This window comes from Prorops nasuta, unplaced genomic scaffold, assembly GCF_024137725.1.
Source record: "Prorops nasuta isolate Cenicafe-Biocafe unplaced genomic scaffold, Cenicafe_Pnas_1.2 PNAS00068, whole genome shotgun sequence".
In the NCBI taxonomy this organism is placed as follows: domain Eukaryota; kingdom Metazoa; phylum Arthropoda; class Insecta; order Hymenoptera; family Bethylidae; genus Prorops; species Prorops nasuta.
Window position 1 is genome coordinate 91,523 of NW_027116865.1, and position 22,331 is coordinate 113,853.

At 38.1% G+C, this 22,331-nt stretch overlaps 1 protein-coding gene across 1 annotated transcript; it reads right to left on the reverse strand.

The window, feature by feature from the left end:
- Window positions 1-20,124, reverse strand: LOC136784756 (uncharacterized). The gene is made up of 6 exons (XM_066745644.1): window positions 19,826-20,124; window positions 19,323-19,501; window positions 18,874-19,145; window positions 18,592-18,798; window positions 7,354-8,247; window positions 1-36 (listed from the first exon to the last, which is right to left on the reverse strand). The coding sequence occupies exons 1-6, from the start codon at window positions 20,122-20,124 to the stop codon at window positions 1-3; spliced, it is 1,887 nt and encodes a 628-aa protein (XP_066601741.1).
- Between the last annotated feature and the right edge of the window lie 2,207 nt (window positions 20,125-22,331).

Genomic DNA, 22,331 nt, shown 5'->3' on the forward strand with positions numbered 1-22,331 from the left:
TTACATTACCTCTCCACCAATCCACTGTATCCCGTACTAGAAATATTGCAAAGAATCAGCTACAGAGGAACAAAGATGGAATCTCTCTCTCTCTCTCTCTCTCTTAGACGTACACTGCTTAACGTAAGAGGGGGGAGGTCGCATCATCGCACTACTCTCTCTCTCTCTCTCTTGTATGGCTTAACGTAAGGGGGATGGGGGGGGGGCTCTCTCTCTTGTACGGATAAACGTAAGGGGGACCACGTGTGTACCCTACTATTCTGCTGGAATCTCTCTCTCTCTCTCTCTCTCTCTCTCTCTCTCTCAGGCGTCCACTGCTTAACATTAGAGGGGGGGAGGTCACGTGTGTACCCTACGAGTTTAACGTCGGGGGAGGACGATGCGCATGCGCACAACCACGCACGAGGAGAGGGGGCAATTCCCCTACTTCCCTTGCCCCCGCGGGACCCCGACCCCCTCGCCACGCGGTCCCAGAACCATCCTAGCTACTCTACTGTGGTAGCTAGGGGGTTCCTGTGACACGGTGGTGAGGGGAGTGCGGGTGTGCGGGGGGAAGTGTCTTGGGTTTTCCTGTGACACGGTGGTGAGGGGAGTGCGGGTGTGCGGGGGGAAGTGTCTTGGGTTCCTGTGACATGGTGGTGAGGGGGGTGCGGGTGTGCGGGGGGAAGTGTCTTCTTAAGACCTAGGGTTTATTGGGCGATGAGGAGGGTGCGGGTGTGCGGAGGAAATGCTTTGGCTATGGGGAGTGAGAGAGAGAGAGAGAGAGAGAGAGAGAGAGAGAGATCCCTCTCACCCTCTCTTTCTCTCTTAGAGTCTCTCACCCCTCTCCCATCAGCCTAGGGCCCGGATGGTTAATTATCCTACGGGTCCACTAGTTCTCTAAGGCTTACCCCCTCTCCCATGTCACTAGGGTCCGGATGGTTAGTTATCCTACGGGTCCACTAGTTCCCTAAGGGTTACCCCTCTCCCATCACCCTAGGGTCCGGATGGTTAGTTATCCTGACAGTTACCCAGAGAACTTTTTATTGTATTTTAGTTGGTGGAGGAAAATGTTTCTTTTTTCTCCACTAGGTGGCGATCACGAAAATTACTGGGGCAGCTACACCGCTAGGGGTCCTAAGCATCTTACGGACTGCCATTTTTGATTTCTTAGTCCTGCCCTCGGAGGGTCTTTTCTCCCTCCACATACTTATCCTAGACCCTCCCACTATTTTCCTACTATGGACCCGCCATTTAACTTGATTTCACATTTAACCATTTTTCTTCCCTCTCAACCTACCTCTACACCGTTGAAGGGTCTTTTTCCCTCCACATACCCATTCTATTCCCTCCTACTATTTTCCTCCTTGGGTCCTTCTTTTAATTTCACATTGTACCTTTCTTGAACCTTGGATACAGATTCCTTTTTTCTTATACAAGCTGTCGATAAATATAAAGTGAAAAAATATGCAGTATCAAATGGTTATTAATTTAGCGTATAGACAGAATTCTCAAGTAATTCCTATAATTACAAGAATAATAGGTGAAATCATGTCAAATTTATTTCCTTTTTTCTTTTTTCTGTTTTTTTTGTTTTTTTTGTTTTTTACAGATTAAATTAAGGGAAATAGGAGTAGAGGAAAAGAAAGAGACTTTTAAATAAAATTTATCATATAATTAAAAACGAACATGAAACTTATATAAAAACTAATACAAATGAAACTTATATAAAAGCTAATACAAATTAAACCTATATAAAAAACTAATACAAATTAAACTAATATTTAGCCCATTCAGCTAATAACAGACTCTGAAACATACAAAAAAGTTATTAATATCAAGTAAATTGCGAACTTAATTTTTATTATTTACCTTCTATTTGTTTTCGCACCCACTTTGCGAATACATCCACCTCCTGGTAGACACAGTGGATTGGTTTTCCTGATCTGCCACTGAATTTTAATTTATGCAGTTCGCATGGGAGGTTGAAAGTTGTAAAATGTTGCCTTAAATTGTCATACTTGGGGCACTTGTAATATTCTAAATTAATGCATTCAATGCCCATTAAATTTAGAATATCACGTTCTATAGTGCCCCCTTTGTATGCAACTACTGGATACATATAGTCTCGTTGCACAATTCTTATGAAGTCATATATTTCACTTTGTATATACTTTTCAAAACCCATATTTCCATATTCTATGCCATGTACATTTCTATACACATAGTTAGCACTTTTTTGATCTTTAATACTTAAATCATGAAATGTGTTATTCACTTTAAACGAGGCGTAATATGTGTAATCAGTTTTTACATCTTTTATGGCTACTTCTTTATATACTATTTTCTTGTTCACCATAAATCCATCAATATCTATTATATGGGTGATACTGTTTAAACTGAACATTTTCTAACTTGAGCGAAAAAATAAAGTAGTATTCAATATTCTAAAGCTAGAACTGAACTGAAGACTACCCTACACGCTCCTCAAGATCTTTTAAATGCTGTAAGGGATGTGAAAAATTTGGTCTGTGGTGGGAGGTGACTAACCAGACACTTTTAGAAACACCATTGGTCCAAAGAGAGAATAGTTAAGGATAGTGGGAGAATTGAAATACTTGGTTTGAAGAGAAGGGGAAAACTTTAGAGAAACAAAAAAAGAATATATTTAAAATAACGGCAAAGTGTAATAAATTTAGTATTAAAAACGCTAACATGATGATCCCAACGTTCGTCGATTTTCAAGGATTCCATTTAATGGATAAGACATTTATAGTTAAAGAATTTGCAGTTTTACAAGAACTAAAAGTGCATCATATTTTATTTTCACCCCCCTTTCCACATACTTGGTTAAGTGAAGAGGAGAGAAAGAAAACAGAGTAAGTATATTTTATAAAAAACAACGAATTATTATTTTCAATGAATAAGGAATTTCTTTTTCAGTTCAATCTTTTTCAATCATCATGGCTTAAATTGGATGGATGGTTTTTCACCATATTATAAATATAAAGATATTATAAAAAAATATGTATATGAGGATACGGTTTTTGTAAAAGGGGTGGAAAAGTTAAATTGGTTAAAGAGTATTTGTGATTTAGAAATTAGTAATGTAGATGAATATGTGTGGGGAAATTATAATTTAGAAGATGGTTTATATAATTCACAACTTCCTATTTGCATGAATCATGAAGGTATATGCGCACTGAGAAATGTATATTATATGAAATATATGTATGAATCAAAAATCTAGAATATATGTATATTTTAAACTTGAATGCATTCTTTTTACTTCAACGCGAAACCTGATCCGTAAAGTATTTATGTTACTGAAGAGTCTCGGAGACTGATTATTTGAAGGGTTCTCCATCTAAGATTTTTCATTAGTTTCACGCTGATCATTTAAACGGAAAGAACTACGATGTCGCTTCTAAATAGAGTTTTAAATAGCCAGGATGAATATCGTGAGTGGGTACGTGATTGTCGCGATTACATTAAAAAATTGAGAGTTGCTAGCCGCAATGCACGTATAGGGGCAAGGCAGAAAATATTTACGGAAATTGCTCAGATACAGTGTCGATTAATCAGAGCAGCAAGAGAAAAAAGTTATTCTTCAAATCACGCTCTTAAGAATCCCGATTTAAGAACTCAGCATGATTATCGCGAGTGGGTTTGCAAGTGTCGTGATTATATTCGAGATTTGAGAGAATCCAACCGGAATGCAACTCCAGATGCTATACAGAAAAATCTTGCAGAAATAAAATGTATTCGAAAGTTACTTCTCCATGCGGCGAAAAATAAAAATTCAATTGGAGCGGGCATTAATGCGGAAAAGCTTATTTGGAAAGATCTTGATTCATCATTTAAAAGTCGAATGTGTAGTGGTATGATAGTAAACACTAATTATATCGAACCACATGAATTTCTATTGGCAGCATCAGAAATGCTGCAATCCTACATGAACAAAGTATTCAGTAAAGTAAGCGCTGTTAAGATAAATATGGTATTCAACGGACAATTTATTTGCAAGGAAATTAGTGATATCAAACATATTTCCACAAAAAATGTGATTTTATTCAAGACTGATACTTTTAGTGATTGGTATAAAACAAACGTCATAGATAAAATTTTAACAAAATTAGGTGAATTTCAAGAGCGTGATAGTGGGTGGGCTTTGGAAAAAATATTAAATTTAATTGTGAATATTAATCACTATAATCCACTACATGCAGGCTGTGGAATCGACCTTCCAAAATATATTAAGAACAAACATGCAGTGATAAACATACAGAGTGATGATAATACATGTTTTGCATGGGCTGTAACAGCTGCACTCTATCCGACTATTTCAACTAAAAACCCACAACGACAATCTTCATACCCCCATTTTAAATCTGTTTTCAACGTCAGAAGTATAACATTTCCAACCACATTAAGGCAGATACCTAAATTTGAAGAAGATAATGATGTGTCGATTAATGTTTTCACCATGGTGGATGAGCAGGAAGGGCAGGAGAATAAAATTATTGCACCTCTTCAACTCACAAAATGTGAGAAATCGAGACATGCGAATCTTCTTCTTCTCGAACATCAAGGTGCAGCACATTTTTTATGTATCACGAATCTTTCTCGCTTGCTAAAGAAACAACTGACTCGAAAAAAACAATCTCATCTTATTTGTAATCGGTATGTTATACTGTTTATATTTTAATATAATTTTATTTAATGTTTATATACTAATATGATTTTTCTCTTAGATGTTTACACTATTTCTTCAATGAGGATAAACTTCAATCTCATAAACGTGATTGCAGTCAGCTCAATATAAACGTCCGTATACTGCTACCTGAAGAGGACCGTTGGGTGTCCTTTAAAAATGACAAGAACAATGAGAGGACCCCATTCGTCGTATATGCAGACATTGAATGTTTATTAGATAAAGTGAATGAAACGAGCGGTAATAGTAGTATTTATCAAAAACATTTACCCTTTAGTGTAGGATATTATTTTAAAAGCGTTCGTGATTCATCGCTCTCAACCTATAAATCATATCGTGGACTCGAGTGTATAGAATGGTTTGTGCGAGAACTCGATAAAATTGCTAGCATAGCGAGCGAAAAACTAAAGACTGTAGTGCCTATGAGAACGCTAAGTATTAGCGAAAATTTTCGTCATAACAATGATCCCGACTGTCATATATGTAAAAAGCCATTTCTTCCAAATCAAATACGTGTTCGCGATCATGATCATTTAACAGGTAAATATAGAGGACCCTCTCACAACAATTGTAATTTAAACTATAAAGATTCGCACGTTATTCCAGTAATTTTTCATAATTTATCTAATTACGATGCACATTTCATCTTCAATGCGATCGCAAACATGTATGAGGGTTCAGTATACCTGCTACCTGTACATAAGGAAAAGTATATTTCATTTACAAAATACATACGGAAATATAATATTCAGCTCAGATTTATTGATTCATTTAAATTTCTTGCATCAAGTTTAGACAAATTGAGCTCATACTTGGAGAGATCTCAATTGCAAAACTTAGAGTCAGAATTTTCGAATTTAAATACGGAACAATTTAATCTACTAACAAGAAAAGGTATTTTTCCTTATGATTACGTAGATAATCTGAATCGTCTGGAAGAAAATGCTTTACCGCCTCGCAAGTTATTCTATAACAAATTAACTGACAGTGATATTAGTGAAGAGGCATATAATCATGCTAAGGAGGTATGGATCAATTTTCAAATACAAACACTTGGGGAGTACAGCGATCTCTATTTAAAAACTGACGTATTATTACTGACAGACGTTTTTGAAAATTTTCGCGATAGCTGCATGGAAAATTATAATTTGGATCCTGCACATTATTTTACACTCCCAGGCTTCACTTGGGATGCAATGCTTAAATATACTAGAATAAAATTGGAACTTTTCACTGATGTTGAAATGTTGCTTTTCGTAGAACGCGGAATACGTGGTGGTTTGAGTCAGTGCTCTCACCGCTATGAAAAAGCAAACAATCGGTATATGAATGATTATGACTCAACAAAACCAAGCAAATATTTAATGTACTATGATGTAAATAATCTATACGGATGGGCAATGTGTCAAGCTCTACCTACTCATGGATTTCGCTGGATTGAAGATACTAACAACTTTGATATCTCTAGCATACCTATAGATTCATCTGAGGGTTTTATTTTAGAGGTAGACTTGGAGTATCCAAGCGTACTTCATGATAATCACTCTGACTTGCCATTTTGTCCGGTACGTGAGGCTCCGCCCGGAGCACGACAGAAGAAGCTACTTGCAACTGTCGAAAATAAGGAGCGTTATGTTATACATTATCGGGCTTTACAACAATGTATTCGTCATGGAATGGTACTGAAACGTATCCATCGCGGATTAAGATTCCAGCAATCTGCCTGGCTAAACAAATATATAGACTTAAACACACGTTTGCGAGCTGCATCTAAAAATGAGTTTGAGAAAAATCTTTTCAAACTAATGAACAATGCAGTGTTCGGTAAGACGATGGAAAATGTAAGAAATAGAGTTGATGTGAGGCTAGTTAGTAAGTGGGAAGGAAGATATGGAGCAGAAGCATTGATATCCCAACCAAATTTTCACAGTAGCGCCATATTCAACGAAAATTTGGTTGCGATAGAATTAAAAAAATTAACGGCGAAATTTGATAAACCTATATATGTAGGTATGAGTATTCTAGATATTTCAAAAACATGTTTATACGAATTCCATTATGAATATATGCTTCCAACGTTTGGTAGTAAATGTAGAGCATTGTATACCGATACAGATAGTTTGATATACAGTATCGAATGCGATGACATTTACACGATCATGAGAGAAAATCTTTCAAGATTCGATACTAGTGATTATTCGCCTAATAACCAGTATAATTTACCTCTAGTAAATAAAAAAGTGCCTGGTTTGATGAAAGATGAGAATAACGGGAGAATTATGACTGAGTTTATTGGGCTGAGATCGAAAATGTATACATTTAAAATACAAGATAAAATTTTTAAAAAAGCTAAGGGCGTTAAGAGTTGCGTTATCGCTAGAAAAATAACGTTTGAAGATTATAGAGACTGCTTACAAAATTTTACTGTTCATATCCATAATCAAAATTTAATTCGTTTAAAATTGCATAATGTTTATTCAATTGTACAGCAAAAAATTTCTCTCAGTCCACATGATGATAAGCGCTATATTGTACAAGGTACTGTATCAACTCTACCATGGGGTCATTATAGGATAAATGAAATAGAATTAAGTGAAGTAGATTTAAATGAAGATTAAATAATTGCTTCTTTATTAATAAATTGTATGTTACAAAATATTGTTTTTATTTATCCATGAATTATGTGTATTATTGAATCCTAACCACTTTACAAAGACTTTGTCCCCCTTCTTACGTAATACCTTCTCAACTAGATATACATTAGGATTAGCAGTTTTTAAAAGTTCATGTTCGTAGAATCCACCATATATATCTGTACCACTAGAATCCCTTAGTAAATATGTAACAGGATTTGTTTTCTGCACTTTTATAATTTCAAATATTTCAGTTGTCCAATTTGGTGTGTAGCCTTTTGCAAATACATTCTTATATTTACTGATTCGTACAAAATCACCGACTTTGAACTTGGCACGACCAACGATCTTTATATTACTGAATACTGTTGCTAAGAGCTTATTAGCATGTTCAGGTTTCACATCGGCTGGACGCATTCCTATAGTACGATGTTTTCTTGAATTGTATTTGTCAACCAGTTGTTGTAGCATAGCTCTCCACTTGTAATTTCCATTCAACGTAAATCCTTTCCACATTTCTGTCTTCAACGTTCGATTCCAACGCTCGACTATGGTTGCTTTCAATACACTGTATGTTGAGTAATGATTTATTCCATGCTTTTTCATAAGCGATTGGAAATCACTATTATAAAATTCCTTGCCATCGTCGGTCTGTAGATTTTTCGGACATCTCCCACTCTTCAGGATTTTCAGCAATGCAGCTGTCACTTCCTTGCCTGACTTGGTTTTCAGGGCTATTGCCCAGCCATATTTCGACAATGCATCAATAACTGTGAGAATGTAGTGGTAGCCTGCGTCTGCATAGTTTCTCATGTCTACCAGGTCTGCTTGCCAGAGGTCATCGAAGCCTCGTATTATTACCCGTCTACGTAAAAAGTTCCGTCTGGCAGGCACATGCAACTCTTCTACCAATTGCTTCTTCTCCTCACTACTCATAATTATTCCACTACGTGTTATGTTTACAGCAGGTCATCAAGCACTGGCGGTAGTATAAGTTTCTTCAAGGCATAATTTATATCGTCTTCTCTATTCTTCTCATTTGCAAAATCTTTTTTTGCCAGCTGATTAGAGAAATATTCTACAACAATTTTCAATCCAACAATCATATCATTTCGTAATTCCTTGTCTTTTCGATCCAATTTATAATCATTATGATCGACTTTATCAACCAATTTATCGATTCTTATACCAATTTCATCAATTTCATCGATTTTTTTCATTAGAGTTGTAAATTTTTCCTCAAGAATGTTACATTTTAGGTAATAGTGAGTTAGCTTCTCACTGTATTCAAACAATTCTCTCATTAAGCTATCACGTACAGTCATCGAATTACGTAACAGAGCAGCCATATTCACCGCACTTGTCTCATCCGTAACATCACATTCTAAGTTTGAAATTATTTTCTTCTTGGCATTAAATGCATTCTTTTGTTTATCAAACTTTAACGTATCATTATCAATTTTGTGGAAATAATTTCTCACTTTACCGGTATTGAAACCAGCTCCAAATTTATTTATTGTCATAGTGAAGTAGTACGTGGAACTGAGAAAATCTTGAAACTGCAATCTCTTTTATATAGAATAACGCTTTCTTCTCTTATTTAAATCCTGCCAATTTGTAACTATTATGATCGATTTTATCATTCAATTTTTCGATTCTTTCATCAATTTCGTCGATACGTTTTTTCAACAGATTTGTCATTTTTTCCTCAAGAATTTCACATTTTAATGCATATTCATTCAGCTTCACACTATATTCATTCATTTCTTTTGTAAAGCTATCACGCAGTGGTGTCAAATTACTCATCAGAACACTGATATTCACCGCACTTGTCTCATCAGTAACATCAGATCCCAAGTTTGAAATTATTTTCTTCTTGGCATTAAATGCATTCTTATATTTATCAAACTTTAACGTATCATCATCAATTTTGTGAAAATAATTTCTCACTTTACCAGTATTGAAACCAGCTCCAAATTTATTTATTGTCATAGTGAAGTAGTACGTTGAACTGAGAAAATCTTGAAACTGCAATCTCTTTTATAAGATGATACCTTCTTCATGGAGCTCCTCAATTATTGACTGTATCTCATTATGGTGATTCGTATGACCAGCAGCAGATGATGCAATTAATAGTTTTAATCGCTCGACCAGTTCGTTTGGATCGTTCCAATGTACATAGCTCACGGGATTATTATTAACACGCATATATCCCTTGCCTTGTACAAGTTTTGTCTTCGGTGGAAATAATTCACTAATTATTTTCTTCCATTTATGTCCCTTATTCCCACGAAGCTTTCCTGTACTAATGTTATCTGCTCTGTGCACATTAGTTTGAGAAAGAATACTTTTATATGTGTCTAAATCATCTTTAGTATAATCTTCAGGTTCTTTCATGAAGATCAATTCAAATAGACCTTTCGTGCCAGGATAATACTCCTTATCGATAATAATAAAATTACTGTAATCATCAACATTAAAAGCACATTTCGCAAGCCACATTTTATTCGTCACTTTATCTAACTTAACTCCAAAATTACTGTCAATTTTATCCTTAGCATTATTCGTCAACAATTCTATATATTTGGATGCAATTGAACCAGACTTTATCGTACTTCGATTAGCATCTTTTACATCCTCGATGGATGTATGCACAGGTAATTCTATTTCTCTCGCTAAATCTTGCGTGCCATATTCATTATTCTTCTTCACCTTCTCCTCCTCCTCCTCCCCCTCCCCCTCCTCCTCCTCCTCCTCTTCATCATCTTCCAGAGAAAGGTACTGTGTTTCGTGCGACTGTGGATATTCCTGCTCATCATCCGATGAATGACCTTGAACGTTAATTCTGGAGCTGCGTATGAAATCTTTCCGCTGTGGAGTCGATGTGAGATAAGACTTTCTTCGTTTCATCGGAATTATGAAAGATTCCTCGTGTGAGAGAGATCTCTTTATAGGTTCCATTTTCATCTCATGTTTCGGTGCAACGAAAATTGCTTGATTATTTTCGGTGAGCTTCTTTAATGGTTCAACTATTGGTTTAAAAGTTTCATTTAAACTGTCTTCCATCATTACTCTGTCTGATTTGAGTGCGCGATATTTTTGACGAATTACTTCACTTGCCTCAGCAATCTTCTTTAGAAGCTTTTTCTCCTTCATTTTGTAAGGCTATTCTCTATTCAATATATAGACTTGTTCAACGTTCAAGGTTAAACTAACATTTTTGACCATTAACATCACTCTTTAATCACAGCATATTTATTGAAACCCTTTCGATATCGTCCATTTTGCATTGCACTGTCTTTATCAATTACTAAAAATCCATAATCACGCTTCCAACAATTTGAACACAATTCATAAAATTTTTCAAACGCCATATCTGTATTTACATGTTCGTTATATATATGTTTTAGGTTAGTTCCATCTTGTTTAAAAATAATTAAAAAATTTGCATTATCACGTATTAGATGTTTTGGTATCCTTGCATAAGTCTGACAAAGATAAAAGCAATCAATCTTAGAATGTCTACCCATGGAGAAGTAGTCTCTTATATTGTCTTGCTTATCGGTTGCAACATCATCAAATATGAAAATTAAATTTGGTAGTGCTTCAGCTACTTTTATAACCTCACTATTATTAGAAAATTGGAAATAACTAATTTCTTCATTGTCCGATAATAGTCGCTCCAAGTATCGATATTTTGGTTGCTGCAACGATTTTGAATAAACGTATAGGTTTTCAAATCTCACACCCTGAGGGCTTTCTATAAGGCTCAGCAATACATTTGTTTTTCCACAATTTGAAGGGCCACAAACTATACAGCGTATGGTTGATGGGAGTAGAGGTCCGTGACGTCTCATGCATTTATCGGTTGTTCGGTAATCTATATTAGAAACACGAATACCGAGCGGCTGCTTTACGAAGTCCATGACTGAAAACTCTGTGGTCATACAACCTATTTATAGGAATGAAATGAATTGTTTGATCAGTTCTCATCATGCCGTTATTAGTGTTAGATGTGTCAAGTTTGGAGGTATTAACCGCTGAGCAGTTTGAATACATACCGAAAATTTTACTTTTAAAGTACTTTCCGCGTAGTATTCAAGAGGTTTGGAATAAATTGCCTGAACATATTCGTGCAGATCCTGAAGTACAACAATATCGCTGGTGTTTTAAACATCATAATCTACCTAATACAGATCACATTGATGGACCGCTCCCTTCAATAAAAGATTGCTGGGCTTGTCAGCAAACTCTGTGTGAGAAACAGAAAGAAAGTTCCACATGGTAAGCTACGGTTGTGGAACTTTTTTCAATAAAATACTGAATAAATTACCGTTCGAAGTACACATACCTGGCTACAATTATTGCGGACCAGGTACTCGACTTCGAGAACGGTTAGCACGTGGTGATCCTGGTATAAATCCTCTAGACGAAGCCTGTCGTGAACACGATATCGCATATTCAATATATAAGGATCTGCCACCACGTCACCAGGCTGATAAAGTTCTTGCACAGCATGCACGAAAACGTATCACTGCTAGTGACTCATCTTTACGTGAACGAGCAGCTGCAGCAGCAGTCTGGGCATCCATGAATGTAAAACGAAAACTTGGCTTAGGCCTACAAGTGCATGGAAGAAGCATGAAGAAAAGAAAAATTCGTGTACCGAAGAAACGAGGAGGTTTATTGAGGAAAAAGCAATTTACTCAAAAAAAAAAACGGGGGGGTTTATTGCCTCTGCTCCCACTGTTGAGTGCAGTGGGCGCATTAGCTGGGGGCGCAGCAGGTATAACAAAAGCTGTAAACGATGCGAAAGCATCCAAGAGACAATTGGAAGAGATACAGCGTCACAATCGTGTAATAGAAGGCAGGCGTGGACATGGTTTATACCTAACCCCTTACGGACGAAGGGGAGAGGGTTTGAAAAGGAGGAAAAAAACCTCGCAAAAAAAAAAAAATAAGCAACCTCCCGAAATCTGGAGCTACTAGTAATATTCAATTATTACATGCATGTCAGGATATACCACATTTTCGAGGAGTTTTTATGCGCACATCTCTACCGCAAACCGTAGTATGCAATGAGTGTGCAATCGTGAATCTTGATGAAGATAAAGGTTCTGGTACACATTGGGTTGCCTACGTTAAACGTAATAATTACGTAAAGTATTTCGACTCCTTTGGAAATTTGAAACCTCCAATTGAACTTTTAGATTATTTTGGTCCTTCTGCTATAATCTACTACAACCACGATCAATATCAATCGTATGATACAAGCATATGCGGTCAGTTGTGTGTCAAGTTTCTACGTGAACAATGTCTTTAACGGTTACGCTGTCTGACCGCGAGTCCATATTAGAGGCAGATTTTTTCCCACCGATCAATCTTCGGGAGGAGCAATATGAACTTGGTCTCGTAGACTTTCAGAGCTTCAATTCAATCGCTAATGTTGATGAGTCGAACAATAAGTTTTACTACGATACTGAAGATCTGACTATACCTACAGGTTGTTATGAATTGAGTGCTATAAATGATCTTTTGCGTACATTGATGCATGAGGCGGATAATGAAGATGTCATTATTCTACGTGCTAATAATAATACGTTGAAAAGTGAAATAAAGTGTAAATATCTGATCGATTTTACAAAACCTAATAATATAGGCTCTTTATTGGGTTTTTCGTCAGATCGAATTATTCAGCCGAACACTCTAGCCGAATCAGACCAGCCCGTAAACATTATAAGGGTGAATATTTTACGAATTGAATGTAATATTACTGCTGGTGCATATACAAACGGCAAACCTCAACATGTTATACATGAATTTTTTCCAAGCGTGCCACCAGGCTATAAAATCTCGGAAACACCGAAAAACGTCATTTACTTGCCAGTCATTGTGAAAGTAATTGACCGTCTTACTTTGCGCATTCTCGATCAGGAAAACCGTCTAGTAAATTTCGGTGGGGAAGAAATTACAATTCGATTACACATTAGAAAATGCTAATTTACAAGAATACTTATAAATCACCGATACCAGATGAGCCTATCATCAGTCCAACAGTTGCTGCAGGAGCAGATACATTGGGTGGGGATTACGTTAGAAGACCGCTAACAAGAAAAAATATAACCTTTCTTCAATCACTGGGTTTCAAGGTCAGAAATAAAAATGGACCTGTTGGACGTAACCGCACAACCTGTGTACGACAATCGCATTACTAAAATGGAAATACATGCTTACAATCCGTATGCAAATGCATCATTGGGAAATAGTGACGAAATTCGAATTCCAATACAACAGCAAGATTTAATTCTTCTACCATGTGAGAGTTACCTATACATAGAGGGAAAATTAATCGAGGGCACTCGTGCTCAGGGTGCAACAGTTCAAGATACAGTGGGACTTGACTGCAATTCGATGGCATTCTTGTTCGATGAAATTCGCTATGAATTGAATGGTATTGAGATTGACCGCAGTAAGAATGTGGGTATTACTAGTTCCATGAAGAATCTCATTTCTCTGACTGGGGAGGAGAGTACGAGTCTACACCATTCAGGATGGTTTCTATCAGATTATAAGCCTACGAAATACTTTAATTTTTGCGTACCACTGAAAATGCTGTTGGGTTTTTGTGAAGACTATAGAAGAGTCATAATAAATGCACGTCATGAGCTCGTTCTCATTCGAGCGCGTAATGATACGAATTCGATATATTCTTCAACGAAAATCACCGACTCCAAAATTGATGTTCAAAAAGTGCAATGGAGAATTCCTCATATATCATTGAATGAATACACAAAACTTCAATTTCTACGTATTATCGACCAAAACAAAAGCCTCACCATGGCTTTTCGATCCTGGGAACTCTACGAATACCCGCTTCTACCAGAAACACAGAGGCATACGTGGGCTGTAAAAGCTGCAACACAATTGGAGAAGCCTCGATACGTTATTCTAGCATTTAGAACAAATAAGAAGAATACGCAGCATATGAAGGTGCTTGACTTCGATGATAGTTTTGTTCGTGATATTAAAGTCTATCTTAATTCTGAATTTTATCCGTATGATCGACTTGATACTGATACTGAAAAATCACGATTTTCTGTACTATATGATATGTATGTTAAATTTATCCAATCCTATTATGCTGGAGAAAAACCGTCGAAACCAATGCTTGATTACAACAATTTCTTAGAATATGGCCCTCTCTTTGTCATTGATTGTTCGCATCAAAACGAATCTATTAAATCTGGCACAGTTGACGTTAAAATAGAGATCGATTGTTCTAAAAATATTGCAAGTAATACTACTGCGTATTGTTTAATTATACATGATAAAATTGTTGAATATAACCCGCTTACAAGTATTGTTAGAAATGTAAGTTAATCGTTAATAGTTAGTAATGTAAGTTAATCGCTAATAGTTAGAAATGTATGTTAATCGCTAATAGACTATAGTTAAGCTTATCATTATAATGAAGGAAAAAAATAATAAATAAGATATAATAATCATTTATTTGTGTTTAAATTATTCCTTACAAATGTTTTCTAAATTAATCTTTTGAAATTTGACTAACAATTGCAAATGTCATATTATTGTAATTTCCACCATGATACGTGAATGTTAATATTTGATTTGAAGCTGCATCTTGAAAATTCTTGAATTGTTCTGGTTTTTCCAGTAATGCCATCATCCTCGCAGGCAAGAAGAACCATTCCTTCGTAAGCAGCTTTGCTATTATTCTCTCCCCATATTTGGTTTTAATTTTCGATAATTCAGTTATTCGGTATGACCCCCCAATCTCCAAAGTATTCAGTTTTATAAAAGTTTTTGGTTCTACAGTTGCGAGTTCATTAATCTTAGTTAAATCCATTTCTATAATAATAAAATAATATTAAGAATAGAGAATAACGTAAAAAAGACAAACTAATTCTTACCTTCTAAAGATTATCTACGACAATTACGTGACAATAAAAAAATATTCTATCTGCAACGTGAAACTGGTACTTTGCACTGCTTGAAGCTTCAATACTGCTATTACACCACAATAAAATATTATGACTGCAGCGTTACAGACTTGAACTTTCGACTGCTTCACGCTTCTAATCGAGACTGAATGAAATTTCCTAATTGCTAGCGTGGGTGACTTTGAATAATATCCTAGGAGGGAATAAGATATACACACTTGGAAATTGAGAGTAGGGGAAGTGTTGCAGGCAAACGAAACTTGGGTGGCTTTGAATAATATCGTAGGAAGGGATAAGATATACACGCTTATTGGAAATTGAGAGTGGAGGGACTGTTGCAGGCGAACGACATTTTTGATGGGTTACTCACTCATGATTGTAGATTTCAAAGAGAATTCATTATTTTAAACCTGTTGATACATGTATTCTTTAGATCAAGTAGTTGTTAATTAAAATAAATAAATCCATTTAATTATATACACGTTCCTTATATAAAGTGACATCAGTCTAGAATATAAACTTTTCATTGTTTAAAAGCAAGTCGTGAGATACACGTTCTTCAGATCAAATAACCGTCATCTAAAACAAATATATTTAATTCAAACGTGTCATAACACGTACTAGATGGTGCAGATAGTCACGTTCCTCAGATAAAGTAATGACAGTTTAAAATATAAACTTTTCATTATTTAGAAACGAGTCGTGAAATATACGTCCATTATTATTTGGGTTGGGAATACTAGCATCTTAAGGACATATCCTGAGTGCAGCTTAAAATTTACGAGCGCATCAATTGCTTTTCGACAATCTTACGTCACACTGTGACTCTGTTTAGCACGTGGGATCATTTGTCTGCTCTGCTTGTGAGAAAAGTCTTGAGAAAAAAATAGCTAGAGGCTGAATGATTTGTCTGGTCTGCTTGAGGGAGGAAAAGTCACGAAAAAATAGCTAGAGGCTGGTTTAGAGGGTAAAATATGGTCAGAAAGTATCGAGCGCATCAATGGCTTCTTGACAATCTTACTTCACAACTGTGACTCTGTTTAGCACGTGGGCTCATTTATCTGACCTGTTTGTGAGAAAAGTCTCGAAAAAAAATAGCTAGAGACTGGTTGAGAGGGTAAAATATGGGCAGAAGGTATCGGGTCAGTTTTAGAGAGCCCTGGGAAAGCTCATAGGAGGAACATTGGGTGGTCCCTAGAATTTCACTCCCCATTGTTTCGCAAAAGGAAAAATAATGTCTGTTAACTATGTGACATGTAGAGCATGCTTACAGGAAGATGTAATGAATAATCTATTCATTTATAATATGCTTACAGTAATTTTTATTCAATATTCAAAAGATTTAACATATAATACTTTTATTCAATATATATATATATATATATATAACTAAAAAGAGTTTTAACATATAATATTTTAAAATATCAAGCTATTCTTCTGCCCTTGCTACCTCCATCGTTGTCTCCTCCTCATCCTCCTCCTCCTCCTCCTGCTCCTCCTCCTCTTCCTGCGGAATTATCCCTGCCTCTATCTCAATCATTCTGATACCTCTCATCAACAGTTGTATACAGCGTGTTACTGTAAAAAATCATCAGATTTTAGAAAAATGTATGATGCAATCTCATTCATAATAACTTACTATTTTCATACTCCATTCCATGCGTCTCGATTGTTTCTTCATTTACCGCTTGTGATAAATTTTGCATAATTTCATCTATTATTCTTGTAATTATATGAATTACTGGAGAATTCTGTCTATACGCTAAATTAATAATCACTTGATACTGCATATTTTTTCACTTTATATTTATCGACAGCTTGTATAAGAAAAAAGGAATCTGTACCCAAGGTTCAAGAAAGGTATAATGTGAAATTAAAAGAAGGACCCAAGGAGGAAAATAGTAGGAGGGAATAGAATGGGTATGTGGAGGGAAAAAGACCCTTCAATGGTGTAGAGGTAGGTTGAGAGGGAAGAAAAATGGTTAAATGTGAAATCAAGTTAAATGGCGGGTCCATAGTAGGAAAATAGTGGGAAGGTCTAGGATAAGTATGTGGAGGGAGAAAAGACCCTCCGAGGGCAGGACTAAGAAATCAAAAATGGCAGTCCGTAAGATGCTTAGGACCCCTAGCGGTGTAGCTGCCCCAGTAATTTTCGTGATCGCTACCTAGTGGAGAAAAAAGAAACTTTTTCCTCCACCAACTAAAATACAAAAAAATGTTCTCTGGGTAACTGTCAGGATAACTAACCATCCGGGCCCTAGGGTGATGGGAGAGGGGTAACCCTTAGGGAACTAGTGGACCCGTAGGATAACTAACCATCCGGACCCTAGTGACATGGGAGAGGGGGTAAGCCTTAGAGAACTAGTGGACCCGTAGGATAATTAACCATCCGCGCCCTAGGCTGATGGGAGAGGGGTGAGAGACTCTAAGAGAGAAAGAGAGGGTGAGAGGGATCTCTCTCTCTCTCTCTCACTCCCCATAGCCAAAGCATTTCCTCCGCACACCCGCACCCTCCTCATCACCCAATAAACCCTAGCTCTTAAGAAGACACTTCCCCCCGCACACCCGCACCCCCCTCACCACCATGTCACAGGAACCCAAGACACTTCCCCCGCACACCAGCACTCCCCTCACCACCGTGTCACAGGAAAACCCAAGACACTTCCCCCCGCACACCCGCACTCCCCTCACCACCGTGTCACAGGAACCCCCTAGCTACCACTACTGCCGGTCTTTTCATCCGGGCCTCTACCTCTCAACGGGGTCTATCCTTGACGTTAGCTATAATCCACTCGTGAGCCTATCTCACGAGTCGGTAACGTAGGGATTAATAATATCCACTGTTCGGTAGCTTTTATACTTTTTATTCGGTATCTCGCATACGTAACGGGGAACTTCGTTACATACCCCCCTCCGTAACGGAGGTTTCGACCCGAAACCGAAAGCGCCCGAACACGAGTTCGTTTTTCGCTGCCACGCCCAAGCGTGCAGTGATGCACTTCAGTCTGGGTTTACTCTTGCGGTAGCTCAGGCTTGTATGGCTTGATGTCTGCCGTAGACATTTTGCCTGTGACGTTTCCTGCCAAATCAGACAATTTTACAACTGTCTCCGATAACTTCTTCGCAATCATAAACGGTCCACCGAATGGTTTGTTCAGTGCAGCCGATATGTGTTTTGCGGCATCGAGAGCTGTCGGTTGCGAACTAAGACTAACTCGCCAACCTCATAGTGCTTTTCACGACGACGTAGATTATACGGTCTTGCCTGTCGTTCGTGCGTTTCTTCGAGAGCATACTTGAAAACTGTTCTGAGTGTTTCCAAGCGTTTCATGCGTGCCAACCACTTTTCTGTCGGTTGCTGCATGATTTCGGTATAGCCTTCTAATTCACGTCGCATCGACCTTGCCGATTCTGGTTCTCTACCCAGATTAGCAAATGCAGGTGTAGCTTGTAGTAAACCATGGTGGGCAGTATTAAATGCAAATCTAAATGCATCCAAATGCTGATTCCACTCTCGATGATCAGAATCGAGAAAGGCCCTTATCATCATCTTCAGGCTTCTATTCACCCTTTCGGTGGGGTTTGCCTGGGGATGATATGGAGGTGTCGTGGTTTGCCTCATACCCGGTAATTGTAATAAAGCAGTTATGTCTGTATTTACAAATTTGGTACCATTGCCGGTAACTAAAACTTTTGGTGTACCCCATCTATGAATCACCAAGTTTTCGATAGCCTCTGCAATCTTTTTGCCGTTAGTGCGTCGAAGTGGTGCTACTTCAATCCATTTTGTGTATAGGTCTTGGATTACCAACACATACGAGAACCCTTGTTTACTTGGCGTCAGTGAGCCCATAATATCTGCCGATATTACAGTCCACGGCTGTTCAACAATTCGACGTCCAATGAAGCCGACGGGAGCTTGTTCTACCTTGCAACGCTGAAATTCGTCGCAGTGACTGACGTAAGCCGTTACATCTTTGAACATACCTGGCCAGAAGTAATTTATCGAAAGGCGTCGATATGTACGATCGATACCTTGATGGCCGGCTTGCGGTAGCTTATGGCATTTTTTGAGCACTTTCTGCCTGTACTCCCTGGGTATCACCAGTTTCCGAGCATCAAGATCTTCGAGCTCAGCATCTGCCAAATCTGAACGTCGTTGATGATACATCAACTCTCCATCTAATTTCCAATCAAGAAATTTTTCTGGCGTTCTTTCGATATCCTTTACGCGCTTTAAATACCACGCATCCTTGGTATCGGCGTAAGACGGTAGCAAAGCATTTATACTTTCCGGTGCTCTTGACAAAGCATCAGGGACATGATTTAAAGCTCCTTTACGATGTACGATCGTAAAATCGTATTCCATCAAGGCGAGAGCCCAACGAGCAAGTCTTCCAGATGGATCTTTTAAATTATGCAACCATCGGAGACTGCTGTGGTCGGTAATTACAGTGAAGTGATAACCCTCAAGGTAACATCGAAACTTCCTTATCGACCACACCACTGCCAAGCATTCCTGCTCGGTTACGGTATACTTTCTTTCGGGATCCGTAAGCGCTCTACTCGCGTAGGCGATTACTCTTTCTTGACCTTCGATAACTTGCGTTAAAACAGCACCTAAGCCAACATTGCTAGCATCGGTCTGAAATGCAAACGGGATCGAAAAATCTGGGCATGCAAGTGTTGGCGCGCTTGTCAAACATCCTTTCAGCGCGTCGAATGCTGACTGCTGATTGGCTGTCCATTCCCATGACTGATTTTTCTTTGTCAATTTCGTTAGCGGTTCAGCAACTGTTGCAAGTTCTGGAATGAATCTTCTATACCAAGATGCCATTCCCAAGAATCTACGAATTTGCTTTAAATTCTTCGGTATCGGGAACGTGATTACGGCTTCTGTTTTCGCCGAATCCACGCGAAGACCTTGACTGTCTACGATAAATCCGAGATATTTTACTTCCGTTCTACAGAAGAAACTTTTCTCCCTATTTATCGTCAGCTCAGTTTGCCTTAACTTTTCGATAACTTTATCCAACCATAATAAGTGTTCGTCAAATGTTTTGGTGACAATGATAATGTCATCCAAATAGACGAATACATGTGGATAAAATTCGGGACCCAATAATTTATCCAGAGCACGCTGGAATATTGCGGAAGCATTAGTTAATCCATAAGGCATTATTGAAATAAGCCTCTGCCTGGAACAATAAAAGCCGTGATACCACGTGACTTTTCTGCTAGCGGTACCTGCCAATACACTAGACTCAAGTCGAGCGTTGTTAAATAATTGGCCTGTCGTAACTCATCTAGGATCGCAGCCATGTTCGGTAATGGGTACGCATCCTTTTTAGTTACAGCATTAACGCGCCGGAGATCCACACAAAAGCGGAGCTTGCCATTGGCTTTCTTCGCCATGACTACCGGGCTCGCCCAATCACTTTGCGACGGTTCGATAATGCCATTGGTTAGCATATCGTCAACCTCTTGCCACATAGCTTGGCGGATTTTATCCGTGCACCTATGAGCTCGCTGTCTGATTGGCTCGTGATCTTGCACGTCAATTATGACTGCCGGTAACTTTGAAATTTCAGATTTTCCAGAAATGAGGGGCAGTTTAATTTCTAGAAACTCTTGTAATTTCTTAGCGTTATCATTATCGGGAACCATTAAGCCGTTATTCACCACTACACAGTTTAGTGATTCGGCATTCGAGAACCAATGTTTATTTTGATGTTTCTCCTTATAAGCCCATTCTCCCGTGGAGAAGTCCACGACAACATGAGCATCTTGTAGGAAATCAAGTCCCAAAATAAAATCACTTGATAAAGAAGGCATCCATAGTGTGTCAACTATAGTTGTCTTCCCCTCAAGAAATATCGGGATCTTGGCGGACTCAATTACTTTACATGTGTAATTGTTGCCAACGGTAACTATTAAGGGTTCTATTTTATTGGCTTGTATACCAATTGAATTAAACAATTCAATGACTACTTGGCCTGCAAACGTGCGTGAGGCTCCCGAGTCCACCAGCGCACGCAGCTTTTCCCCTTGTACGGTGATCGTGGTGTAGAATGCTAGTTTCCTAGATCTATCGCCAAACGTCGTAATTACTATATCAGTAATATCACCGACCGGTAACTTATCGACCGATTGATCATCGTTCGAATTTTCGGTAGCAACCACTCGAGCGCTTGTGTCCTCTGAGTGTTTGTTTACATTCTCCGTCTCCAACATAACATGTTGGTCTGAGAAATCGCGGGAGCGATAATTATGGTTAATATTCACACATTGCTGTACTGAATATTCTTCGACATAATTATCCGGGATTATATTATCTTGGTTTTCACCCAAGATTTTCGGTATCATGTTTTTCTGCTCTTGGAGTGTCGTATCATTCTCGGGAAATTTTACGGACTCCTCTTGGCGTTTTTTGAACAGCATTTAGGGCACTCCGCTGTAGAAACCCCTTTGCTGCCACATCGGTAACAGAACATTGTTCTCTGCTCTTTACACGCACTCCAACCGTGTCCAGCTTTCCCGCAATTAAAGCAGGTAGCGCTCGGGCCCGGTTGTTTACGTTTTGAGCCCTGCCGGCTGTTATTGTTGCCAGCTGCCTTATCTAACGAAGGTTTCGACTTGGAACTGGTTCCTTGTCGGTTCCTTGTTGATTTAATGGCTTTCAAATGCTCTTCGTTATCATTCGAATCCTCCGTTGTTGATTCGTCGGTATCAGAGCTGGATGTTTTATCCACTTCTAGAGCACGCACACCGTGTCGCCTAGACTCTCGGGAGCTTCCATGACTGCCGGTATACGCCAACTCAGGAACTAAGCTTTCCTCAGGCGCGGCAGGTGGACGGTATTTTAATGACGGCCTATAAGCGGCTTCGAAATTGAGCGCCAAACGCTCGAATTCTCGATACGTCATATTTTTGTGTATAGCGATACCTCTTCTATACACCGGTAGCATATTCTTGTGCGCGATAGCGATTCGGCTCCAATCTGATCTTTCTCTGCCTATTTTCCGAATATACGACTGTATAGTC

Coding starts and splice junctions, on each gene's coding strand:
- LOC136784756 (XM_066745644.1), bottom strand. CDS start 20,124: ATGGCATCTTGGTATAGAAGATTCATTCCAGAACTTGCAACAGTTGCT. Junction 19,146..19,322: donor ACCGCAAGCCGGCCATCAAG/GTATCGATCGTA, acceptor TAATATCGGCAG/ATATTATGGGCTCACTGACG. Junction 8,248..18,591: donor GCTTGGAAACACTCAGAACA/GTTTTCAAGTAT, acceptor AGTAGTGAGGAG/AAGAAGCAATTGGTAGAAGA.